A 21,453-nucleotide genomic window follows, 5' to 3' on the forward strand; every position below is an offset into this window, starting at 1 on the left:
CAATCAATTTGTCTCTAAAACACTAATGTTTGAGATAAGGCACCTCAATAGATTTATTACTTTACGTACATTTATTTATAATTGAAACTTGACAAAGTTTAGCAACTACATTAGTTAGGACAGCAATAACTGTCGTACAAACATTCATATTGTGAAACAAATATTACCTGTTTACTGGAGTATTCTGTACTACTTTTGTGATTTGTTATCAATCATATCAGCTGTGAATATGACCTACCATGTATTTTACAATAACGTTTTGTTCTGTGTGTATATACATATACATATATATATATATATATATATATATATATATATATATATATATGTATATATATATATATATATATAATGTTCAGTTAAACATAAAATTACATAATGTTACTGCCTATTAAAACAATCTAAACAAATTCATTAACATACTTGACTCTCTTATAACTTAAGTCAGTGATTCTTTGTTTGAGGTTTAGTCAGCGATTTTCAATTTCTTTAACTCCACCCCTATATTCAATAATTGAAATTTTTCTTGTCCCTTCCGGTTTAAATTATCAAGCTTCTACTGTAGCAGGAAATGAAATAAAAACCATAACACCAAATTATTATTTTCACTAACATCTTTATTTATTTAATAACTTAAATCACTGGATGATTTTTAAATATATTTTTTTATCAATTGAAAAATAACGATACATACAACTTAATGCAGAGATCACAGCCCAAGAAACTCTCTGAACTATTTACAAAGTATATAAACAGATAAAAAAGAAAGAAGTTGGGTTCATGTCACACGAAATAGACATTCACTAGGACAATTATTTACAAAGCTTCGGTCCTTGAAGCTTATACCATACATTCTATATTTATTTGAGCAAACTGACATTAAATTATATTTACATAACTCGGCTTTGCTTAATTACAATGAAATACATCTTTATATAAAACAGTATATACACATAACATAGTTGGTCAAAATATACAGCTTTCTACTTCCAAAATATAACAAATAAACACTTCTTAGCCTTTGTACTTAAATTATTGTATAAATTATTACAGATTTGGTACAAATTTACATAGGGACAGGTATTATTTGGTTTATTTTTCTTATTATAATGTGATTTATATATTTATAATATATATGTTAATAGACACAAACATTAATTCGATGTTGTAAGAGAATATAATTTTTGTTTGATGTCTCGTGGATGTAGTCCATAGATAAAAAGCGTAATCCAGTGGGACAGGCACAGAGAACCACCAGAAACGCTATGTCAAAGTCCAGTTATGTTCATGACACTCAACGTGATGATAATATAAGTATGTCAAATCTAGTAAAAAGCAATGTCAAATCAGTGAAACTTGTCGCAATCAGGATAAATAAAAGCCTTCCCAAAACAAACACAAAATAAAAACAACTATTGTGTAACTAACTGGAATACCACATCATGAACGCACAAACTAGAGATAAAACCCATACAAACATAACTGCTTCAAATTATTAGTTAAACAAACACGTAATCGGGAGGCTGAGCCTTGAGGTGGCTGGGTGCTGAGACTCCTCGACGGAGGAACAGCGGACTCGAAGGGAGACCAACGAGACAAGGCAATATAACACAGTAGCACAGAGAGGCTCCACTCTCTCTCTCTACACAGTGGCGATGACAATTAACAGGTGGGCGATGTTGGCGACCCTGTGCAGTAGGTCAGGAGCAATTCTGGCCAAACTCTCGTTGGCAAAGTCACATGATGGGAAGATGTGTACAACGTAGGCAGCCTGGACAGCAAGAAAAATAATTATTAGGGTTAAATGTGACAAATTCATCATAAGTGATAGTTATGTTCAAATAATACAAATAATAATATTTAAAACAGGGTGTTTCATGGATTTTGGCTCAAGTTTAGAAATTGTAAACAAATATTCATATCAACACTTACCTTATCTTGCTTCATTTAATGTATGTCTGTCTATATAAGTTTTTACTTTTAAATTACATCTCAAGAGCAGTTATTACAAATTATTTTAAAATCAGCATTTAAATTAATTGTTAAGGTAATTAAAGGAAGACTAATTCAAACTAATTACTATACATTTTCATTTTATAATTTCAGTATGTATTAAATATTCCGTTAAGCGGTAATACTACCAAAAATGTGTAAATATATCATTTTTTGTTGCAAATTGAATGACAAATCCAACTACTAATTCATGTCAATTGGTTTAAAAATAAAAGTTAGTTATGGCATTTTTAACTATTAGAACTGTGTAAAATATAAACTAGAGAGAAATGTTCTGTTTTAATTTAAAACAGCTTGTTAACACATTGACTGCAGTGGACAGTCGTGCTAATATATCGGTACATAACTGGTGTCGCAGTTAATGTGTTAATGATACATGGCTAATTATTTTTTACTTCAGTACTTCAATCTAAGAATACCCTTTCTACATGTAAGAAACTATAAACATACAACTAAAACAGCTGTTAACATTTTCAACCAATTCTCAAAATAGGCATAGAATTAAAACTTTTTAAATATTTAATTTTAAAAATTTATATACTGATTTAGACTTTATAATGGTACCCGCAATTAGCTTAACATAAATACCAAGTTTCACAAGTTATTTGCTTTAACATTTTTGAAATGTCATTTTTACAAATAAAAAACACAGATGGACGGAAACTAGATGAAGCGAGACAGAAAAATGTGTTCATATGAACAATTATGCTTGCTCTTGTGTATACTATCCTTTCTTGAAACTGTGTCAACATTTCGTGAAACATCCTGTATTTTTATATGTTTTTCATTATCATTGAGGACATTACAAAACAAGGTCCCTTGTTACAAAGTTCCTAACCAAACTGATACATTCAATATGAATTGAGCAACCAATTTAGTGGCAGTCTAATATTTTTCTCCTCTCTCATTGATCTGTCAACCTTTCATCTCCCAATAAAAAGAAATATAATAATAAGAATAATAATAAAACTACGAACATTATTATAAATAAGAGCATTATTTATTATAATTTAAATTAAAAGCAATTTTGTTTTGGATTAAATCAAAGAATGTCAAAAAAAGTAAGGTTATTATATTGTTTCAATACAAATGCAATAACCATCAATATATGAGATTTCCTTATAATTTATAAAATAAACATGGTAAAATTAACAATACTTATGTGCACTGGATTGCTGTATAACCGTAACGCTTTGACATAAAATTGATTTATTATCAAGTTAGCTAACAATGATTTGTAGCAGTGCTACACTGAACATTTGATTCATCAATATATTGATGAAAATCCTACTAAACATTTGATTTATCATTATATTATTGATCCTTAGAGCACAAAGAACACACAATAAAAATATGCTATCTAAAATTCTGATCTTACTAATATCAAATATTACACCACAAGAATAAAACAAAACAGCGTCATAAGCATTTTTGGGAAGGTCACACAAACATCGAAGACAACATTAAGAATGGACTCTCCTTCACTTCTACCACAGATAAGAAAATTGCATCAATTTGGAAAAGCACCAGCACATCATGCCTTGCTTTTGAAACAGTACCTTGCCAAGCACAATCTGACTACTTTTGTAACACCCTCCATATTCTCCTGTCCTGGCACCAGCAAATGTTTACCCTCAAGTTACCAAGTTAAGAATGAAACTGAACGAACAACAACTCAGATGAGATTATGGAAATCCGTTAATCCAATAAAAGAAACTTTTGAAAAGTGAATTCCAGAGATGTTTGAACAGTGGTATGAAAAGTGGAATAAGTGCACACTTATGTTGTGTGCGCATGTTTAGGGAGTATACTTTGAAAGAAAATTAGGTAAAATCACTCTCCCCATATTTTCAATGAATTGTAATTGATCAGTAACAAGAACACGTTAATGATACCTGTTTTAGCTTTATTTATAAATTTTACTGTACCACCCTTAACTGGTGACGAATAAAATTATGAAGATTTTTCCACTCCCTCATGCGGATATTATTCCCAATGTAGACCGAGTCGTGGAATTTTGTAATTCCAGGTGTACACATAAGAAAGGTGCCTTGATTGGTTTCAAAGAATTTAATATTAGATGAAAGAAAAACTTAGATGATAGTTATGAAAGAGGCCAAGTAAGCCTGTGTAATATCTGTCATCTTCCAACAACAAGGCGTTTTTGTACGAGGGCTGTTTTTTTTTCAACTTCCGATCGTGCCGCTAGATGGCTGGGCGAGCGGTATCGGCCAGCAATGCGCGGCAGTCGACTGCGCACCTCTCCCACTACAACCTCACTCATTTTCGGACGGCCGACGCCATTTCCAATTTATCTAGCGACACATAAACATGGCTACCATGAAAGAATCTCCCTCCAAGTGCGAGTTGAGAAGTGTCATTCGTTTCTTACAAGCTGAAGGGTTATCTGCAGCAGAAATTCACCGTAGAATGGGGCCAAGGACGAAAGTAGGTCGCAAACGAAGACCTCGTTGATCGAGTTGACCAAAGTGTAAGAAGCAATCGAAGGTTTATGATTACGGAGCTATCCAATCAGTTTCCTGAGATTTCAAGGTCAGCCCTATACTCTATCGTAACTGACAAGTTAGGCTACAAAAAACTTTGTGCGCGATGGGTGCCGAAGATGTTGTCTGATGACCACAAAGCTCGATGACCACAATGGCGTCAGCAACGTCTTTTCTGAACCGTTATGAAGCTGATGGCGAAGATCTTTTTATCAAAATCGTGACAGGAGATGAGACATGGGTTCTGTACCACCCCAGAAACTAAACAGCAGTCCCAACAATGGATGCATTCAAACTCTCCAAACAAACCCAAAAATTCAAAAAAACTTTCAACAACAAAAAGATTATGGCCACGTGTTTTGGGATCAAAAAGGTGTATTGCTTGTTGAGTTTTTAGAACCAGGTACCACAATCAATGCGGAAGGATACTGCGGTACGTTACAACGTTTGCGGAGAGCTATCCAGAACAAAAGGAGAGGAATGCTCACATCAGGAGTAGTGCTCATTCATGACAACGCCCGTCCTCACAGTGCTGCTTTGACAAAACGTCTTCTTGACGGTTTTAAATGGGATGTTTTTGACCATCCGGCGTATCGTCCTGACTTAGCGCCGAGTGACTATCACCTTTTCCCGGAACTGAAGAAGATGCTAGGAGGGCAGAGCTTCCGAACAGACGACGCGCTGTGAGACGCCGTGAAAACCCATCTCAAATCACTGGCGGCAAACTTCTATGAAGAAGGTATTAAGAAGCTTGTACCCAGGTATGAAAAATGCCTCAATTTAAATGGCGATTATGTTGAAAAGTAACTAATAATGTACCTAACTTTGATAATAAATTTATTTAATTACTCTCCCTAGTTTTATTTTTATACCACATCGGAAGTTGAAAAAAAAAAACAGCCCTCGTAGTTTAACTGTGAACTGGGTTCTTAAGAAATTGCCTTATTTCACTATCGTTACTATGTCATTAATAACGTCACTCAATGAAACACATACAGTGCTAATAAATTTCAGCTAGGCACAAGCTAATATTTTTATGTAAATATGTGCTCTCGACATAGCACCAAGTTGTAAACCGAACTTAGACACTTGTCAAGTAGCGCTTCAGTCGTTGTAGTACTGAAAATAGTCAACAGAGGGTAATCAATACTCTGTAGGCAGTAAGAAATAAACAATAATTAGCCGTGTGTCAAAAACATTTTAACACGAGTGTAGCAGTGAGCGCATGACGTGTCGGAATGGGTAAACACGAGAGTAGTCCTAGAGTCACTCGGCTTGCTATATTGCTCAGCAGTCAAGGGGTTAAAAGGATTAAATAGACCAGACCAAATTTGATACTCTGTCCTTATGGTAGTTATGACTGTACTCCAATTTTGAATCCTTTATTAAAATGGGATTAATGAATAAAAATATCCTACTGTTTCCTGATAGTAAAAGTTTAAAACACAATGGATTTTGCTTGGTTTAAACTTTCTTATGAGTAAAAAATGAAAATGAAATTTTGCTGTAAACATAATAAAAAAAAGAATCATTGTTATATTAATTTCAACCCTTGGTACGTTGAAGACAGATCTATTCAAATGGCAGATTTTAATCAAAATCCCAAATATGATTATCCTAAATAATATGCTATCCTGAAGAATTTTGTAGTTCATAAAAGCTTATATTAATACTTGCTTGGGGTATATAGATAGATGGGAGGATCAGATTAAAATCTCAAATTTAATACCTTAATAATATTAATAACTTATTTACACAGTGTGTTATTACCTAAAATTTTAGTAATTTGTTTGTTGTTTGTTGACTACTTGACTCTTCTATGTTTCAATTAGAAATAAATTTGGACAAACAAATTGTATTAGAACAAATTAAAGAAAATAAAAACAAACAAAAGCGAGGAGAGGAGGAGACAAGATAGAGTTGACAGATCTAGATAAGGAGATCCAACAAACTTTCCAGATTTGCTTGACACAAACAACAAAGTGTTTGGATAGTTCAATTTCCTTGGCACACTAATATTAAAATGAATTAACTGTACTGGAACAGTCCTTAAAAATGTTGGACCTAAACGCAAGCATGCTCTGCGTTTAGAGTGTATGCTTGAACTTTGTTTTATATACAACTTGATATTTTGTCACAGAGTAACAAGTTCAATCACTAAACTTTGATTAATTTTTAATTGTTTGTGCTTTCTTGACTTATGCCCTATAGTTTTTATGAAGTCTGAAGACGAGAATGAATTCCAATGTTTAAAACTTTAGTGTTCTATTTTTGTAACATGTCATCATGGAAAATATCTAAAGACCTTCTAACCATTGATTGTAAATAATGTATTTCAAACAAATAATTGTGCTTCCAAACAAAATCTCAATGCCTTGTTAAATTCTTATTTCTTTTCCTTAAATAATAATCTACCAATTTGGAAGACACTGCTTTAAAATACAATCCAAAATTACTTAGCCTAATTCTCAATTAATAAACTAAATGAATAGTTTACAATTAAAATGTAATTTCGAAAATAAGTGTTCTATAATCCATTTCTTTATTGATTTGTGTGGTTAGAGGATTATGTGTATAATATTTTAATTTCTCTTAAAATCATATGTTTATATTGTAAAGAAAATATAAAAGTACTTTTACACAAACTCATGTTCTATACATTTGAATTAAACCGAACACTAAGAAAAACCACAAAAAATACCTGTTGGGAACCAGGGCCTGCGATGTTGACAATGCCGGCTGCCTGTTTCTGTTGTAAGTAGGTGATGAAGCCACTCTGCAGATTGTTGCTCTGTTGAAGCACGTCCATGTGGTCCCGTCCACACGGCAGGGCCAACAACATGCAGTGCTCGTTGTCCATCTAGCCACACAACATTCATAAGCTCAGGGCACATACAGAACAGTTATCTTGTCACATCTACTGAGGTCTTGATCAAACATTTTAAACCGAATAACATTGGTTAAGACATACCTGCATTTTGCGAGCCACTCCCTCCACTTGTGTCTGTTCAAGACGCATTCTCTGAGCGATGCGCAGTGGCGGTGTGGAGCCATCAGAATTACATGGTAGTGAGTCCCGAGCAACGTGGGGGTTACCAAACACAAAATGCATCTGAACAGCGGCTTGGTCAGTCTTCAGGGCCAACAGCCCTTGCCACATTACGGGATACCGCTGTTGACATATCATTCAGTTAACACTTAAAATTTCAAGCAAAACGTTTAACTTAAAATGATTTAATTTTTAAATTTTACAGCACAAATAATGTCCAATGTAACAGTGCCAGTAAAAAACTAAAGCTAGTCAAGTAATTTTAGTGATTTTTCATGGATACTCAAATGAAAATTTACAATTATTAGTACTACTTGACCAAAATTTTTAGTACCATTATCGGTAAACAAAAAATGGAAAGGCAGTTGCAGGAATGACCAATGCAAAATTACTATTTCTTATAATGGGATGTGAATATTTATCTTGAAAAAAGTATGAATGCTAATTATTAAATGGTTATTTTTTACATTTTAACCCTTTAAGCGTCATGAAAAATTGGACCTGATCCTTGATTAAGTTAGAATTTTTTTTAATTTCCAATGTGTAAAGTTAAATTTATTTTCCTTTCTGTATGTCAAAATAGAGTTATTTAATAGTAAATAAAATTTGTTTAGCCCTTTTTGGATTTCCTAGGCTAATTTTTAACTTTTGAGAATATCGTAGAATAGCAGTGTAGTTGTCACTAATTTTTTTATCATTTATTCAGTAAATAGGGGAATGAAACACAGTTTTACAGATAAACATAATACTATATTACAAACTAATAAAATTAGAAAAATACAAAAGTACACAAAGAGTGTTTATTTGGTGGCGGGCTGCCACAACTGGCATTCCGCGCCTCTCCCGCAAGCCACTGTTATCGCGTGGACTTTGAACCTTCTTATCGCTCGGCAACCTGTAGGACGGCCTTGCGGGGCTTGAATTATGTTTCTTGCTTTCTGATAACATCCTTATGACCGTAGTAAAATATGAAAAAGTTTGGGGTTGACCAAGTAATTGCTCAGAATTACCAAATCTTCAAATTCCGAATCGTCTGGATTCGCCATTCACGCGAATAATGGTAAAAAAAACACTACCGGTAAATAAACACTGGACACTGCTGTATATAATATGAATAATTTACTTTAAAAAGAATAGGACACAACAGAAAATTAGCGATAACCGAAATACATGTGCGTGTACCGGACGCTTCTCACTAACTAACTGACTAGATGCCTTGACGGGAGCTCCCGTCAATGACTTTGTGAAAGGCGCAAGGCCACGCCCGTTAGACAGTGTTTGGCCAATTAGAAGCCACTGCCACTCCCATTGTAATAGAATTTGAGGCAGGGCAACCCGTCTGTATGTCGCATAACTACTAGAACCATCTAGCAGCAAAATATTCAACTAACATAGCATTAAGAAAATAAAGAATGCAAAAACGCGGATCCACGGCAATAACGTTTTGAGCTTGTAGTAGCCCTCCGCGGATCCGCGTCAATAACGCTGGAAAGGTTAAAATAACATGAGACACCAAATTCTTTAACATAAAAAAGTTAACATAACAAAAAAACATAAATACAGTAATTACTTCATTTTTATTGTCTTTATATTCTAAAATTATGGGTTTATAAAAACTGACATGAGAAACAACATTTTGTTCTGGAACAAAATTTTGCTAAATATCTTGTTCCATATCTCATTGTACTTATGTATTTATCGTTTGACATTGTTAAATTTAATTTATCTCTTAAACAGTCAATTAATGCTTTTGATGTTTCTTCAGCGAACTTTGTACTAAAATCTGTTTTAACGTAATTTATTTCTAAGTGAATGTAAGGTAAGGCCCATTATAATTGAGTAAAGGTTATAATTAAACTCAACAGAAAGACTAATTTTCTTCCAGGATCAAATTACGACTTTGTTAGCTAAAAAAGATCTAGTCAATTTATTTTTTATTGTTTTTTTTATTTTTGTTAGGACAAAACTAGTAGTGAACTGGAATAGGCATTAATATTAACCGTGCTGAAATTCAGTTTAGAATCTGATGAGTTTTAAATACTGCCATTAAATGATGCAGTAATTTAATCAGTTTTACACTGAATTCATTAACAAATAAATTTGTAGTTAGTAGATTTATTAAAACCAGTATTTTACAATATATTTTAGTCTGAGTGATTTTATTCTTAGCCTGTTGTAAGAAGTAGTCACTTCTGTCAGTCAGTCCCGCTACTGCCTTTCCACCCCCCACCTGTGGAAAACTTACAACCATAGCCCGCCAAAAGAAGTAGTGATTTAAAAAAGGAGCGGCAGTAACCTCTCACTAGCACGCCTGGATAGCCATTGGACTGAACAGAGAAACGCCCTGACATCCAAATGACTGTGATAGTCCTGCCCCTAGTGACTACAGAGGCAACAAACATGATGTGACATTCCATGACGTGAAACAAAAATTTCTCCCCATGCAAAACATACACCCATAGCCCGCCAAAACAAGTAGTCACTTCAATAATGAAATTTTTAGGTACTCTTTCACTTATAGCAATTTATTCTAAAATACTGTCATGCTATAATGTAGATTCGTGATATGACAATACCTGTAGAAGCATAAGGAGGGAATCGGCCTGCGGGGGCACCTGACTGGCATGTGGTGGAGTGGCGACCTGCAGACCTCTCGGCTGTGAGGGGCGATGTGCTGGTGGTGGGTCGTAGTACAAGTGGCGTGGACCATGCACATACACGGTGGCCACCTGCGGTGAGTCAGTGGTTCTGTCATGAGGTGAGCCCCGCCGCAGCTCCAGTGGTGGACTGCTACCTGTCACACCCTCCTCTAGTTCGCCCTTGACCGGCAGGTGGTAGCCAGTGAGCGCTGCCTCACGCAAGTACTGTTGATACACTAGTTGGGGATGGACATAGTGCGCTGGCTGGATGTGATGGGGCGGGTAGTTAACGTGCTGCACCACCTCTCCCTGGACATCAACACGATAAATTACTACCCTCATTCTGTTCCGCTTTGAAAACTCTAAGCTATCTTAATTCATATAAAAGTGTTACTAATAAACTCTTCAATAACATAATATTCTATAACAGCATAGTATGTGTCACATTTTTTCAGCAAACTTGGCTCCTGACTAAAAACAAACACAAAAATTATTTTTTTTTTAAACTTACATGTTTACTTAAAACCTTATTCCTAATAGTATTAAATACATTTGCAGTGAACAACTTATCTTATTTTCAATCCTGATTTGTCAGTTTAAGTTACAATACAGAAATTATTCATTGAATAACATAGAAATTATAGACCTTATTAACAAAGATTGTTTAAGAAAGTACCAGGCCCCCACTATAAAATATGGAGATAATTTTCAATTTCAGTTCCTCTAAAACAGAAAAATGTAGAGAACCAAGCTTATTTATGCCTAACGCCTTGCTACAAGCTAGATAAAAGCACTATCAAAAAAGAAAATAGTAGTTATAAACTTCATAAAAGTGTTGACAGAGGTTCAAAAGGTTACTTAATACATTAAAAATACAATATTTCATTACCGAATTTTAAGAAACGATACATATTTCATATTTTGTAATGCAAGAAAATATTTTAACGAAACACATGCAGAACCAATTGAAACAGAATTAAAGCAACAGAGGCGCTCCAACTACTCACCATTTGGCAAGTACAAGTTGTTGAGCAGTGGCACAACTTAGAATTATGTTTTCAGATTACTCATAAAAAATAAGAGATGCAAGTTTCCAACTCTAAAATCTATCTAGTTTATGATGGCATTTAGAATGAGCCTTCAGCTGGTGGTGTTAATTTATAATTTAAGTGTTTCATTTTCAATTCACAGATCACTTATTACATTATTAGTACCAGTGTTTAAAATAAAATAGCAATGAACTCCAATTTTTGTGCAACTTCCTTTAGTAATAACCACACACCAAAGAAAGAGATGGACAGGGCATAGGCGAGCAGCAAGTGAGGACAGAGCAGTTTCACCAATAGGGAGTGGGAAGAATATAAGAATTATTCACACTACTGAGTGTTGAGCCTCACTTTTTTACTAATTTAACTACAGTAATTTGTTACAATATACAATACTATGTACATGTTGATAATGTCTATTTATTTAGTTTAGTTCAATAAAAATTAATAATACTGTGCTTCATCAAAATTTGTAAAATATATATAACTCTTTATTTTTATTAACTGTCCATGCAACTCATTTCAAGGTAATAATTTGTAACCACAATATTATTTTACCTTATACAAATTTGTCATGGTACTCATTTTTCGTTTAAATAATCCATTACTTCTTAAGTTATGTAATTAGCATTTGAAGATGTTATCTTCAATTTAATTTACAAACGTAAGTAGGAAAATTATTAACTGGAGAAGACCTAATAGGCCAGCCTGATAACAAATTAATAAATGTACAATAATGGGTAGTTCACATTGCAGCAAGTCCTAGTGGACGACTCATGCATGGAAACGGCCCACTTCTGACCTCATTTGTAGAGAAACTACATAGTTTATAAAAAAATGCAAAGAATACAAATTTTGTATTTAGGTCTTTTCCAAAAACTTTCACTCAGACAAAAATTTACTTGACCAAACAAACAAAAACTGAATTCTTTGGCAAATAAACAAAATCTTTCTCACATACAGACTTTTTGGTGTCTTGCAGTTAAGAAAGGTGTTGTTTCTAATATCTATAATTTACTCTTATAAAAACGCACAAACTAAACTTTCTAAAATGCTTGTCATTGCCAATATACTTATGTAAAAAAGTACAAAATTTCAGAATGTTATTACCACTGTAACTGCGCTCTACAGTAGTGTTAGTGAAACTGTGTGCTAGTTTTGGTGATCGATTTCTCATCTACAATAAATGTTGATGTAAAACACCAATTGTTCAAATAAGATCAAGTAAATGTGTTCACATTGTGCGTCAAACAGGAAGTTGCAATGAGTAACTGATTATAATTATAAATGAGACCCTTGCCTTCACAACTAATCCCAATCCCTGATTAAACTTATATAGATGTCTTGTTTTATTTTGATTTTAAGCTTTTGCCAATATTGACAGTAAAGAGGAATGGTTTAGAGTATATCTGGTATCAGGTTTGAAAGAGTTTATAATCAAACCAATCGCCTATAATTTAAAATAAATCATCAGCAACAAATTACTTCCATTTTTACACTAAAGGACCATCATGCAAAGCGGTTGAGACAGCAAAGAAAGGTGAGATACCTGGGGCTGGTGAGCGGGCGGGGGGCTCTGGCGAGGCCACTGAGGATTCGGAAGTAACTCTGCCACCAACCCATGCTGCATCCAAACCATTCCCATAACCATCACACACGCACAGCACACACTTAGCCATTACCGTTACGTTATTGTTAGTTACAGCTAACACCCTAGCACAACTAAATACCCAGTAAACCTCACCAAAGAACATTTAGCAACAGTGAAATGTATTTATACAATACTGAAGAATGCAAGTCTGACAGTTTGAGTTTCTGAGAAATCTACAACTTGAGTTAAACTTTTTGGAGCCCAGCTTTTTTTTATTTAAAATGCTTTTCCAATAATTTATAATACCTATCACTTTCTTAACCTATCACAACAAGCACATAGCATGTGATTAATACATTATGACTATTCTTTTGGAACTAATTTTGTAGTTCGTAAGAGTATATCAATGCAGAACATAATAATTAATAATAATTGTAAGAGCATTAATGAAGCCTATCACTGAGGGGCTGAAAACATTTAATTTCTGTCTATCTTTCTTGTTTGTCCAACCAATATCTCAAGAAAAAAATGAACTACAGACTTCTTAAAATTTTGCATGAAGAGGTTTACTTTTTAATAGACAAAATTGAGTTAGATGAAGGTGCATGTCACTTCACAGGATTTGGCTGAGCGTTCATGAACATTTTTTGCACTGGTCTCATTAGTAACCATGATGGCAACAACAAATTTTAAGGATAAATAAATTTGTAATCAAACTGAGACAATCAAATAAATTTTAACATTTGACAGTTACACATGTAGCCTGATAAAATGAGGTGTAGAATTGAAAGTTTGTATGCAACCTCAGTGAAGTTTATTACACAATATGGAGTGGACGGTATACTCCTAACTTGTAATAAATATAAGAAGTAATTACATAACTAATACAATTAGAAAATATCAATCAGTAAATTATAAGAGATTTACATAAATACTTCTTCATTGAAAATGACAAAACAATAGAGATGAGTAGATAATTGGAAAACATCTCCAGGTCAATCAAAACAAAAATAATGAAATAGGGTGAACCTTTAATGTTGCTTTTAATATTTGCATGTTTGTTTAATATTTCCTAAAAACTAATAAGATCATTAGACAGTGCTAAAATCTTGAATTGTACATGACATGGTTACAGATGGGATTCTAGTTGAGTGAGATGGTCATTCAATAAGTGTGAAGGGTGCTCAGATCAAAATTTCATCCCCACCCTATCCTCCCAAGTGTGAGTTTTATGTACATGTAACTTGATGTTGCTGTGTGGCAGCGGTTACAGTTAGGCTTCAGTTGAGTGAGATGGTCATTCAATAAGTGTGAAGGGTGCTCAGATCAAAATTTCATCCCCACCCTATCCTCCCAAGTGTGAGTTTTATGTACATGTAACTTGATGTTGCTGTGTGGCAGCGGTTACAGTTAGGCTTCAGTTGAGTGAGATACCATTCAATAAGTGTGAAGGGTGCTCAGATCAAAATTTCATCCCCACCCTATCCTCCCAAGTGTGAGTTTTATGTACATGTAACTTGATGTTGCTGTGTGGCAGCGGTTACAGTTAGGCTTCAGTTGAGTGAGATACCATTCAATAAGTGTGAAGGGTGCTCAGATCAAAATTTCATCCCCACCCTATCCTCCCAAGTGTGAGTTTTATGTACATGTAACTTGATGTTGCTGTGTGGCAGCGGTTACAGTTAGGCTTCAGTTGAGTGAGATACCATTCAATAAGTGTGAAGGGTGCTCAGATCAAAATTTCATCCCCACCCTATCCTCCCAAGTGTGAGTTTTATGTACATGTAACTTGATGTTGCTGTGTGGCAGCGGTTACAGTTAGGCTTCAGTTGAGTGAGATACCATTCAATAAGTGTGAAGGGTGCTCAGATCAAAATTTCATCCCCACCCTATCCTCCCAAGTGTGAGTTTTATGTACATGTAACTTGATGTTGCTGTGTGGCAGCGGTTACAGTTAGGCTTCAGTTGAGTGAGATACCATTCAATAAGTGTGAAGGGTGCTCAGATCACAATTTCATCCCCACCCTATCCTCCCAAGTGTGAGTTTTATGTACATGTAACTTGATGTTGCTGTGTGGCAGCGGTTACAGTTAGGCTTCAGTTGAGTGAGATACCATTCAATAAGTGTGAAGGGTGCTCAGATCAAAATTTCATCCCCACCCTATCCTCCCAAGTGTGAGTTTTATGTACATGTAACTTGATGTTGCTGTGTGGCAGCGGTTACAGTTAGGCTTCAGTTGAGTGAGATACCATTCAATTAGTTTTAGTACATATTTGAGTGAATTTTTCAACTCTGGTTTTTTTTTAAATAATTCAGTACATTTTAAGTTAGGGTAGGAATACACAGACAGTGATGCGACGTGAAACTATCCAACACATAGAGTAAAGTACAAAATCTGACAGAAAGGGATGATCTGTGCATTTATTCTATATGTTAACTGTATTTGAGAGTTTTCCACACATTGCAGTCTGTTTAATCGTACCCTAAAAATAACACTGTACTGCTACTACTGGCTTTACTGCAATTAATAGTGAAAAACATCTCTTTTGATCATCTTGTTATTCAAACATAACATCAAAAACATAATTTTTCTTTATTTAGAAATATACTTTTGTGGTTATTATTTCTCTGAACATGTTCAGCTCAACTGAATTTCTGAAAGAGTGGGACTATATTGAAATAATTTTTTCAACTGATTAATAGACTCTTAAACACATTTCATAAGGCCTCAACATTTTATTTAGTTGTTCAAATGTATTATAATGATATATTTATGAAACAAATGAAACCTGGGATTGATAAATGGATAGGTTCTAATTTTTTACTGATTATCATATTCTGACCATTTTTATATGCCCATCCCTATGTTGAATGTGAGTGAAACAGTCCAACAAGGACACAGTGTTTTGAAGGCACTGATTGTCTTTGGTCTGTGAATTATGATAATATCTTTTTCTAACAACTAATGCAGTTGTCACACGTAGTATGCTTGTTTACATTCTCTTCAGCATTTCTGTCACTATCCTAGTGAATACTTTTCTTTGAATAAATATTAAAATAAATGAAGAAAAAGTGCCAACAATTACATAAGTATTTTCCAAGTGCTAGACAAAAGCATTGTTCTATACCTTACGTTAACAGTAGGCAAGCAGTAGCAGTATAAACATAAAAACAATTTGTGATTTATTTTCACATTGCATCCAGGGTTTGTTCCTTACTTAGTTGATGTAGGATGGGTTGGTAGCATTTTTACATTTTTCAGCCCAATCTGAGTAATAAAAGCTGATGAAAAGCTTGAATGTTACTATCCATGACCTTAGTTTATTATTTATACAACTTTGAAGCAGCTCACTAAAATTTAATTTAAACATTTATTTAACTTATTTATAAGCAATCAAATAAACATCTATGTTTGTGATATTTTGCTTTATAGTAGAAATTTCTTCCTCATATTACGTTCTTCTTGATATAGATTTACTATACAGTAAAATAAATAATAATTTGGATATAGATTTCTGAAAAAAATGTAATAAGGTTTCCCTGCAGATGTTATTCTGATACCAAGAAATGCCAAGTTTCAGTTACACTTAGAAGTCTTAATTTAAATAAATATGTTAGATAGGAAGAATAACAGCAATTAAGACAAATTGTAAAAATATAAAATGTTCAATACCAGCACTTCTAAATACTCTGCTGTCTGCAAGATTTTAATATGTAAATATTAATAAACCCAAACACCCACAAGTTGAGACCAGATAGATGTGTTTACCTCTTTATGTTAAAACATAGCATGCACACAGTAACACAGATGGAAAAGTACGGTTCTCACCAGTGAAGCCTCATAAGCCGGGACAGGTAGTCCAGCTTGCATGACCTGACTGCGGGACTGTGGCGAGGCAGTGGGCACTACAATACATCCTCCTGGCTCCACTTTGAGTGGCTCCAACAGTCCCTTGCACACCACCTGTCAAATTATAACGTGTGTTGACTCAAAATAATCATAATTAAATAAAAATTACATTTGTAAGTTCCTCGGTATATTAAATGTGGACGCTGGAGATATCACTACTTGCTACTTACCCTAGTGCTGCTAGCTCCCGTAACAACGGGTTGCTGGCTGGCATGGTGGGGTGCACGCAGTGGGGGACTGGCCACAGAGCCGGTAAGTAAAGTCCCGTGGTGGGGAGGTGGAGGAGTGCCTGGGCCCACTACACCTTCCCGGGCCACCACCTGTCATCAAATAATTTCCAACATTACATTTCAGTGACTGACTGGTTCAAACATGTACACGATGATTTAAGTATTAACTAGATCAATTTAATTCTTGCTCCCTTTCTTCTTTCATCGTCTAATAAATTTAGAAAAATCATATTTAATACCAGACTGTTAACCATATTAACCACTTGTAATGAAATTTTTTGATTGGCCTCTCTGCTTGTTAGGTGGTCACAGTTGTTTTCTGTCCAGTCGGCGATTTATGACCACACTCTTTCCCTCAGCTTGCCGGGCCACTCTTAATGGTTGAGAGAATAATCAGTAAGAACTACACTTAGTGGTCTTACTAGTGTAAAGGGTTAAGAATAGGAAAATCTATTTTCAGAATCATTAAAGTATGTATGTACGACTGTTACAGTTGTGATGAAACTTTGTTTTTCATTTACTAGAACCAATCATTTGTGTCTAAACACATTTTAAGACACTTAACAACTGATAATTAAAGCAGTATCTTACATTGCTCATGGAATGTAGAATGTGAGCTTTGGGCGTCATGGGTGTTGGCACCTTAGCAACAGGAACTTTTCCTCTGTGAGTGACCGCTTGCAGTAAGTGGGTCTTGTGGGTGAGGGGAGTGGTGGAGGACAGAGGTTTACTGGACGGTGATAGCGGTGGAGGTGCCACAACCTAAACATACACAACATAGCACATAACAATCATCATCAAAACAAAAACAGTGCCGATATAGGATATCACTGTCTATAACATTGTTTAAGTAGTAACCTATGAAAGTCAAAGTATATAGAAAGTAAGATTTATATTTCGTTTTATAAAAATACAAATGTGTAATATAGATAACATAACTTTTAAAGTATAATCTTCTATTCAAAACTTGTTATTTTGCCATAGAAGAAGCCATCATACAGTTATTGCATTTGAGAAAGAAAGATTAAAAAGACCTTATGTGATTTAGGTGTGAGATTTGTAATTTTTGTCATTGTAAAAGTTCAAATGGTAAACAAGATTATAACTATCTCATGACAATTACTTACCCTGTTTATGGTCATAGGTCCAACGACATTGGTGACCGATGCCTTATTGATTCCAGTTGGACTCATCATGACAGTTTGAGAGGGTTTGACCAGTGATGGTGCGGCCACAGTGAGGGCCACTGGGTTGGGTAAAGTGGCGGTGGGCCGGGGTATGCCACTGGGCACGACAATACCGGTTGTCTTGGAGGTCACAGGTGGTTTGTTGTGTGCTACCAAGGGACGAGACAGGTCTGCCACCACACTGGGCTTGGGTGGCAAGGGTGGCACAACTGCACAGTTTGGAGGCACCTTTACCGGAATACCTGGCCGTGTGGGCAGACTTGCCTCAGACTCTGTGGGGAGACTCGTCCTTATCCGTTTTTCAGCAGGTTCTCCTGTATCCTCCTTACTTTCTACAACTGGTCTGTAAAAAAGTAAAAAAAAAAAATAAAATCAGTATTGATCATTCATCATTAATAAAGTAGAACACAATAAGTATTATTGTAATTGTTAAGATACGTGGCAGGTGTCAGCAGTAGATGTCATAACTATTGTAAAGATTTTGCAGTTAATATATACAATATTCAAACCTTGAAATATTTCAGCCTCACTGTGGACAGCCTTTCAGTCAACAAGTTTTTTTTATGACAAAAAATGCAAAAGACAGAGACCAGAGATACAGAATAAATTAATACTAACCTAACATGGTCTGAATTGACCGGAATGTACTGGCCTTCTTCACTCTCACGCATGGGTATGAGCAGACCTGTGACAGGATCGATAAGTGTCATGGGTTCAGCCGACGGTGGTTTGGTAGTGGCCTGTGGCAGAGGTTGTACAGGTGGGGCTGGAGGCGGTGGGAGTGGGGTTGGCACTGCAGAGGGTTCACTCACAGCCTCCAGGACAACCGGCTTTACCACTTCCGTAATCACTGGTACTGGTGGAGGTGGTAGTGGAGGCACAGATGATTGCTTACGACGAGGAGATTTTCTTGTCTCTATCACATTAGTGCCAGCACAGTTCACTGAAGCACGGGTGGTTCGTCGACTACTACTGCGAGTACTTCTGATCACATCTTCTATCGTGTCATCCACCGTGTTTCTACTACCATCCTTCTCCTGTTGACATGTTATTACAGTTAAAAATTTATAATTTTGACATTATTTAAAATAATATTATGAATATATTATGTTCCTAGCACAATATATTGTTACATCTTGATACTCAAAATGGTTTATGCACTGAGAATAATTTACACTGTATTGCAAATCATCACTTATCTACTGTACTAACTAATAATAATAAATTCGTTAATTAAAATTATCATGCCATATGTTTCTAAAGTCCTGCAGTGATAAAAAATTTCTACTTTTTCTATGTACAGGAAAGTTATCTTTAAAGTTATGAATTTAACAACAAAATATTTTCCAAACCCAAAACCGATTGCACCTCAAATATCTTGATGTTACAAAACCTACAACTCCCAAGAAAACCAATTTTCTGACTAACTATTCAAAATTAGTATCATTTGAACAAGGTTGCTAAGTTGGACGGAATCAACTTTGTGACCTCTGATTTTTTAACTATTATCCTTCTTTTATATACCCCTCCCAGAAATCTTGAGATAAGGCTATGTAGGAGATAAGTTCAATATTTTTAACGGTAGTCTCATTGTGTGAAACTTCATTTATAAGGTTTTAATAAAAGAAGAATAATAGTGCAAGTTAGAGGTAAAAGTACCGGACTTAACTCCACTCAACATAGCGTATAATAATTTTACCTTTAACACCCACTTCAGAGTGGTCAGAAACTGGTTTCCCCTGGTTTGCCTCATCAAGATCTTTAATTTGAGATATAAACCCAATAGTATAAATTCTTCAAACCCAATTTTAAGTGTTTTGAGTTCCCCATATGCCCCATTTTGGAGAAGTATGGTGTACCTTTGGAATTCATTATAAACAGGTCATGTTATTTCAAACGACATTCTTAACTTTAATATTTTTGTAGACGTACAAAGCATATTAACATGTTGACTGCAGCAGACACTTTACAGCTCAAAATCAGACAGAGTAGTACACTAATATCTCTTAGTGTAGAGTTAACCATTTAAATTCAATTTAAACTTCCTTAATGTCATATGTTACAAAATGTACAACACTACGTTTCGAGGATTGAAGTCTTCATCAGGTGTAGGCAATTAATACATAATATAGCGTAGCCACTCAAAACATCTTTTCACAGTCCCAGTTTTAAATTCAATTTAAACTTCCTTAATGTCATATGTTACAAAATGTACAACACTATGTTTCGAGGATTGAAGTCTTCATCAGGTGTAGGCAATTAATACATAATATAGCGTAGCCACTCAAAACATCTTTTCACAGTCCCAGTTTTAAATTCAATTTAAACTTCCTTAATGTCATATGTTACAAAATGTACAACACTACGTTTCGAGGATTGAAGTCTTCATCAGGTGTAGGCAATTAATACATAATATAGCGTAGCCACTCAAAACATCTTTTCACAGTCCCAGTTTTAAATTCAAAACATCTTACTTCACTACGTTTCGAGGATTGAAGTCTTCATCAGGTGTAGGCAATTAATACATAATGTAGCGTAGCCATTTCAAAACATATTTTCACAGTCCCAGTTTTAAATTCCTTAATGTCATATGTTACAAAATGTACAACACTACGTTTCGAGGATTGAAGTCTTCATCAGGTGTAGGCAATTAATACATAATATAGCGTAGCCACTCAAAACATCTTTTCACAGTCCCAGTTTTTCCCCAGTCAAAATTTTCGATTCTCATGTTTTTTTAAAACCAAATAAACAACTTTAATACTGTATTTAACCCTTATGCTGGGTGGAAATGTGAAGGTTTATCGTCAACTGCTGTATTTGCAGGACATGCCATGAAGCTATGATGGTCTAGCAAATTTTGTCGCTAGCAATACGTGAGAAATTCTGTGACAATTCATTGCTACCACCTATTTTAAGCTCCTTAGTTTTTATCTCTGTGTCTCTCAATATGTAGGCATAAATCGTGTATACCTATCTTTCCTTTACGTGATATTTAGAAAATACATGTATTCAATTTGGTAAAATAAAGAGAACAATTACTAACACAGTGATACTATGGGGCAGAAAATAAAAAGAAGAATAATTTACCTACATTTCAATCCCTTATGTGCCAAGATTATCGGAGAAAATTATGAGAGTAGGTAGAAAATAAATAATATAAAAACCACTTTTAGAACACTAAACATTCTTAGAAAAAGTCTTGTAAAAACCAAACCATAAAAGTGGCACACAGGACTCAAGAAACTGGTTACAGTATGTTCTTATAATAGGGAATAAATAG

General features: G+C 34.7%; 1 protein-coding gene across 5 annotated transcripts in view; it reads right to left on the reverse strand.

The window, feature by feature from the left end:
- Window positions 1-596: 596 nt before the first annotated feature.
- The window catches only part of LOC124362790 (protein split ends), a 139,463-nt gene continuing 118,606 nt past the window's right edge, over window positions 597-21,453 (reverse strand). For 4 of the 5 annotated variants that reach the window (XM_046817581.1, XM_046817580.1, XM_046817578.1 and 1 more), the window contains 10 exons: window positions 18,789-19,207; window positions 18,111-18,513; window positions 17,575-17,745; window positions 16,924-17,073; window positions 16,673-16,807; window positions 12,801-12,875; window positions 10,143-10,514; window positions 7,489-7,689; window positions 7,219-7,377; window positions 597-1,771 (listed from right to left, as the gene is read on the reverse strand). In XM_046817581.1, coding sequence (XP_046673537.1) covers window positions 1,643-1,771; window positions 7,219-7,377; window positions 7,489-7,689; window positions 10,143-10,514; window positions 12,801-12,875; window positions 16,673-16,807; window positions 16,924-17,073; window positions 17,575-17,745; window positions 18,111-18,513; window positions 18,789-19,207 — 2,214 coding nt within the window. In that variant the 3' untranslated portion in view covers window positions 597-1,642. The remainder of the gene's footprint in view (window positions 1,772-7,218; window positions 7,378-7,488; window positions 7,690-10,142; window positions 10,515-12,800; window positions 12,876-16,672; window positions 16,808-16,923; window positions 17,074-17,574; window positions 17,746-18,110; window positions 18,514-18,788; window positions 19,208-21,453) is intronic. The other variant, XM_046817582.1, reaches the window with a different exon arrangement.

This window comes from Homalodisca vitripennis, chromosome 5 (assembly GCF_021130785.1).
Source record: "Homalodisca vitripennis isolate AUS2020 chromosome 5, UT_GWSS_2.1, whole genome shotgun sequence".
Classification (NCBI taxonomy): domain Eukaryota; kingdom Metazoa; phylum Arthropoda; class Insecta; order Hemiptera; family Cicadellidae; genus Homalodisca; species Homalodisca vitripennis.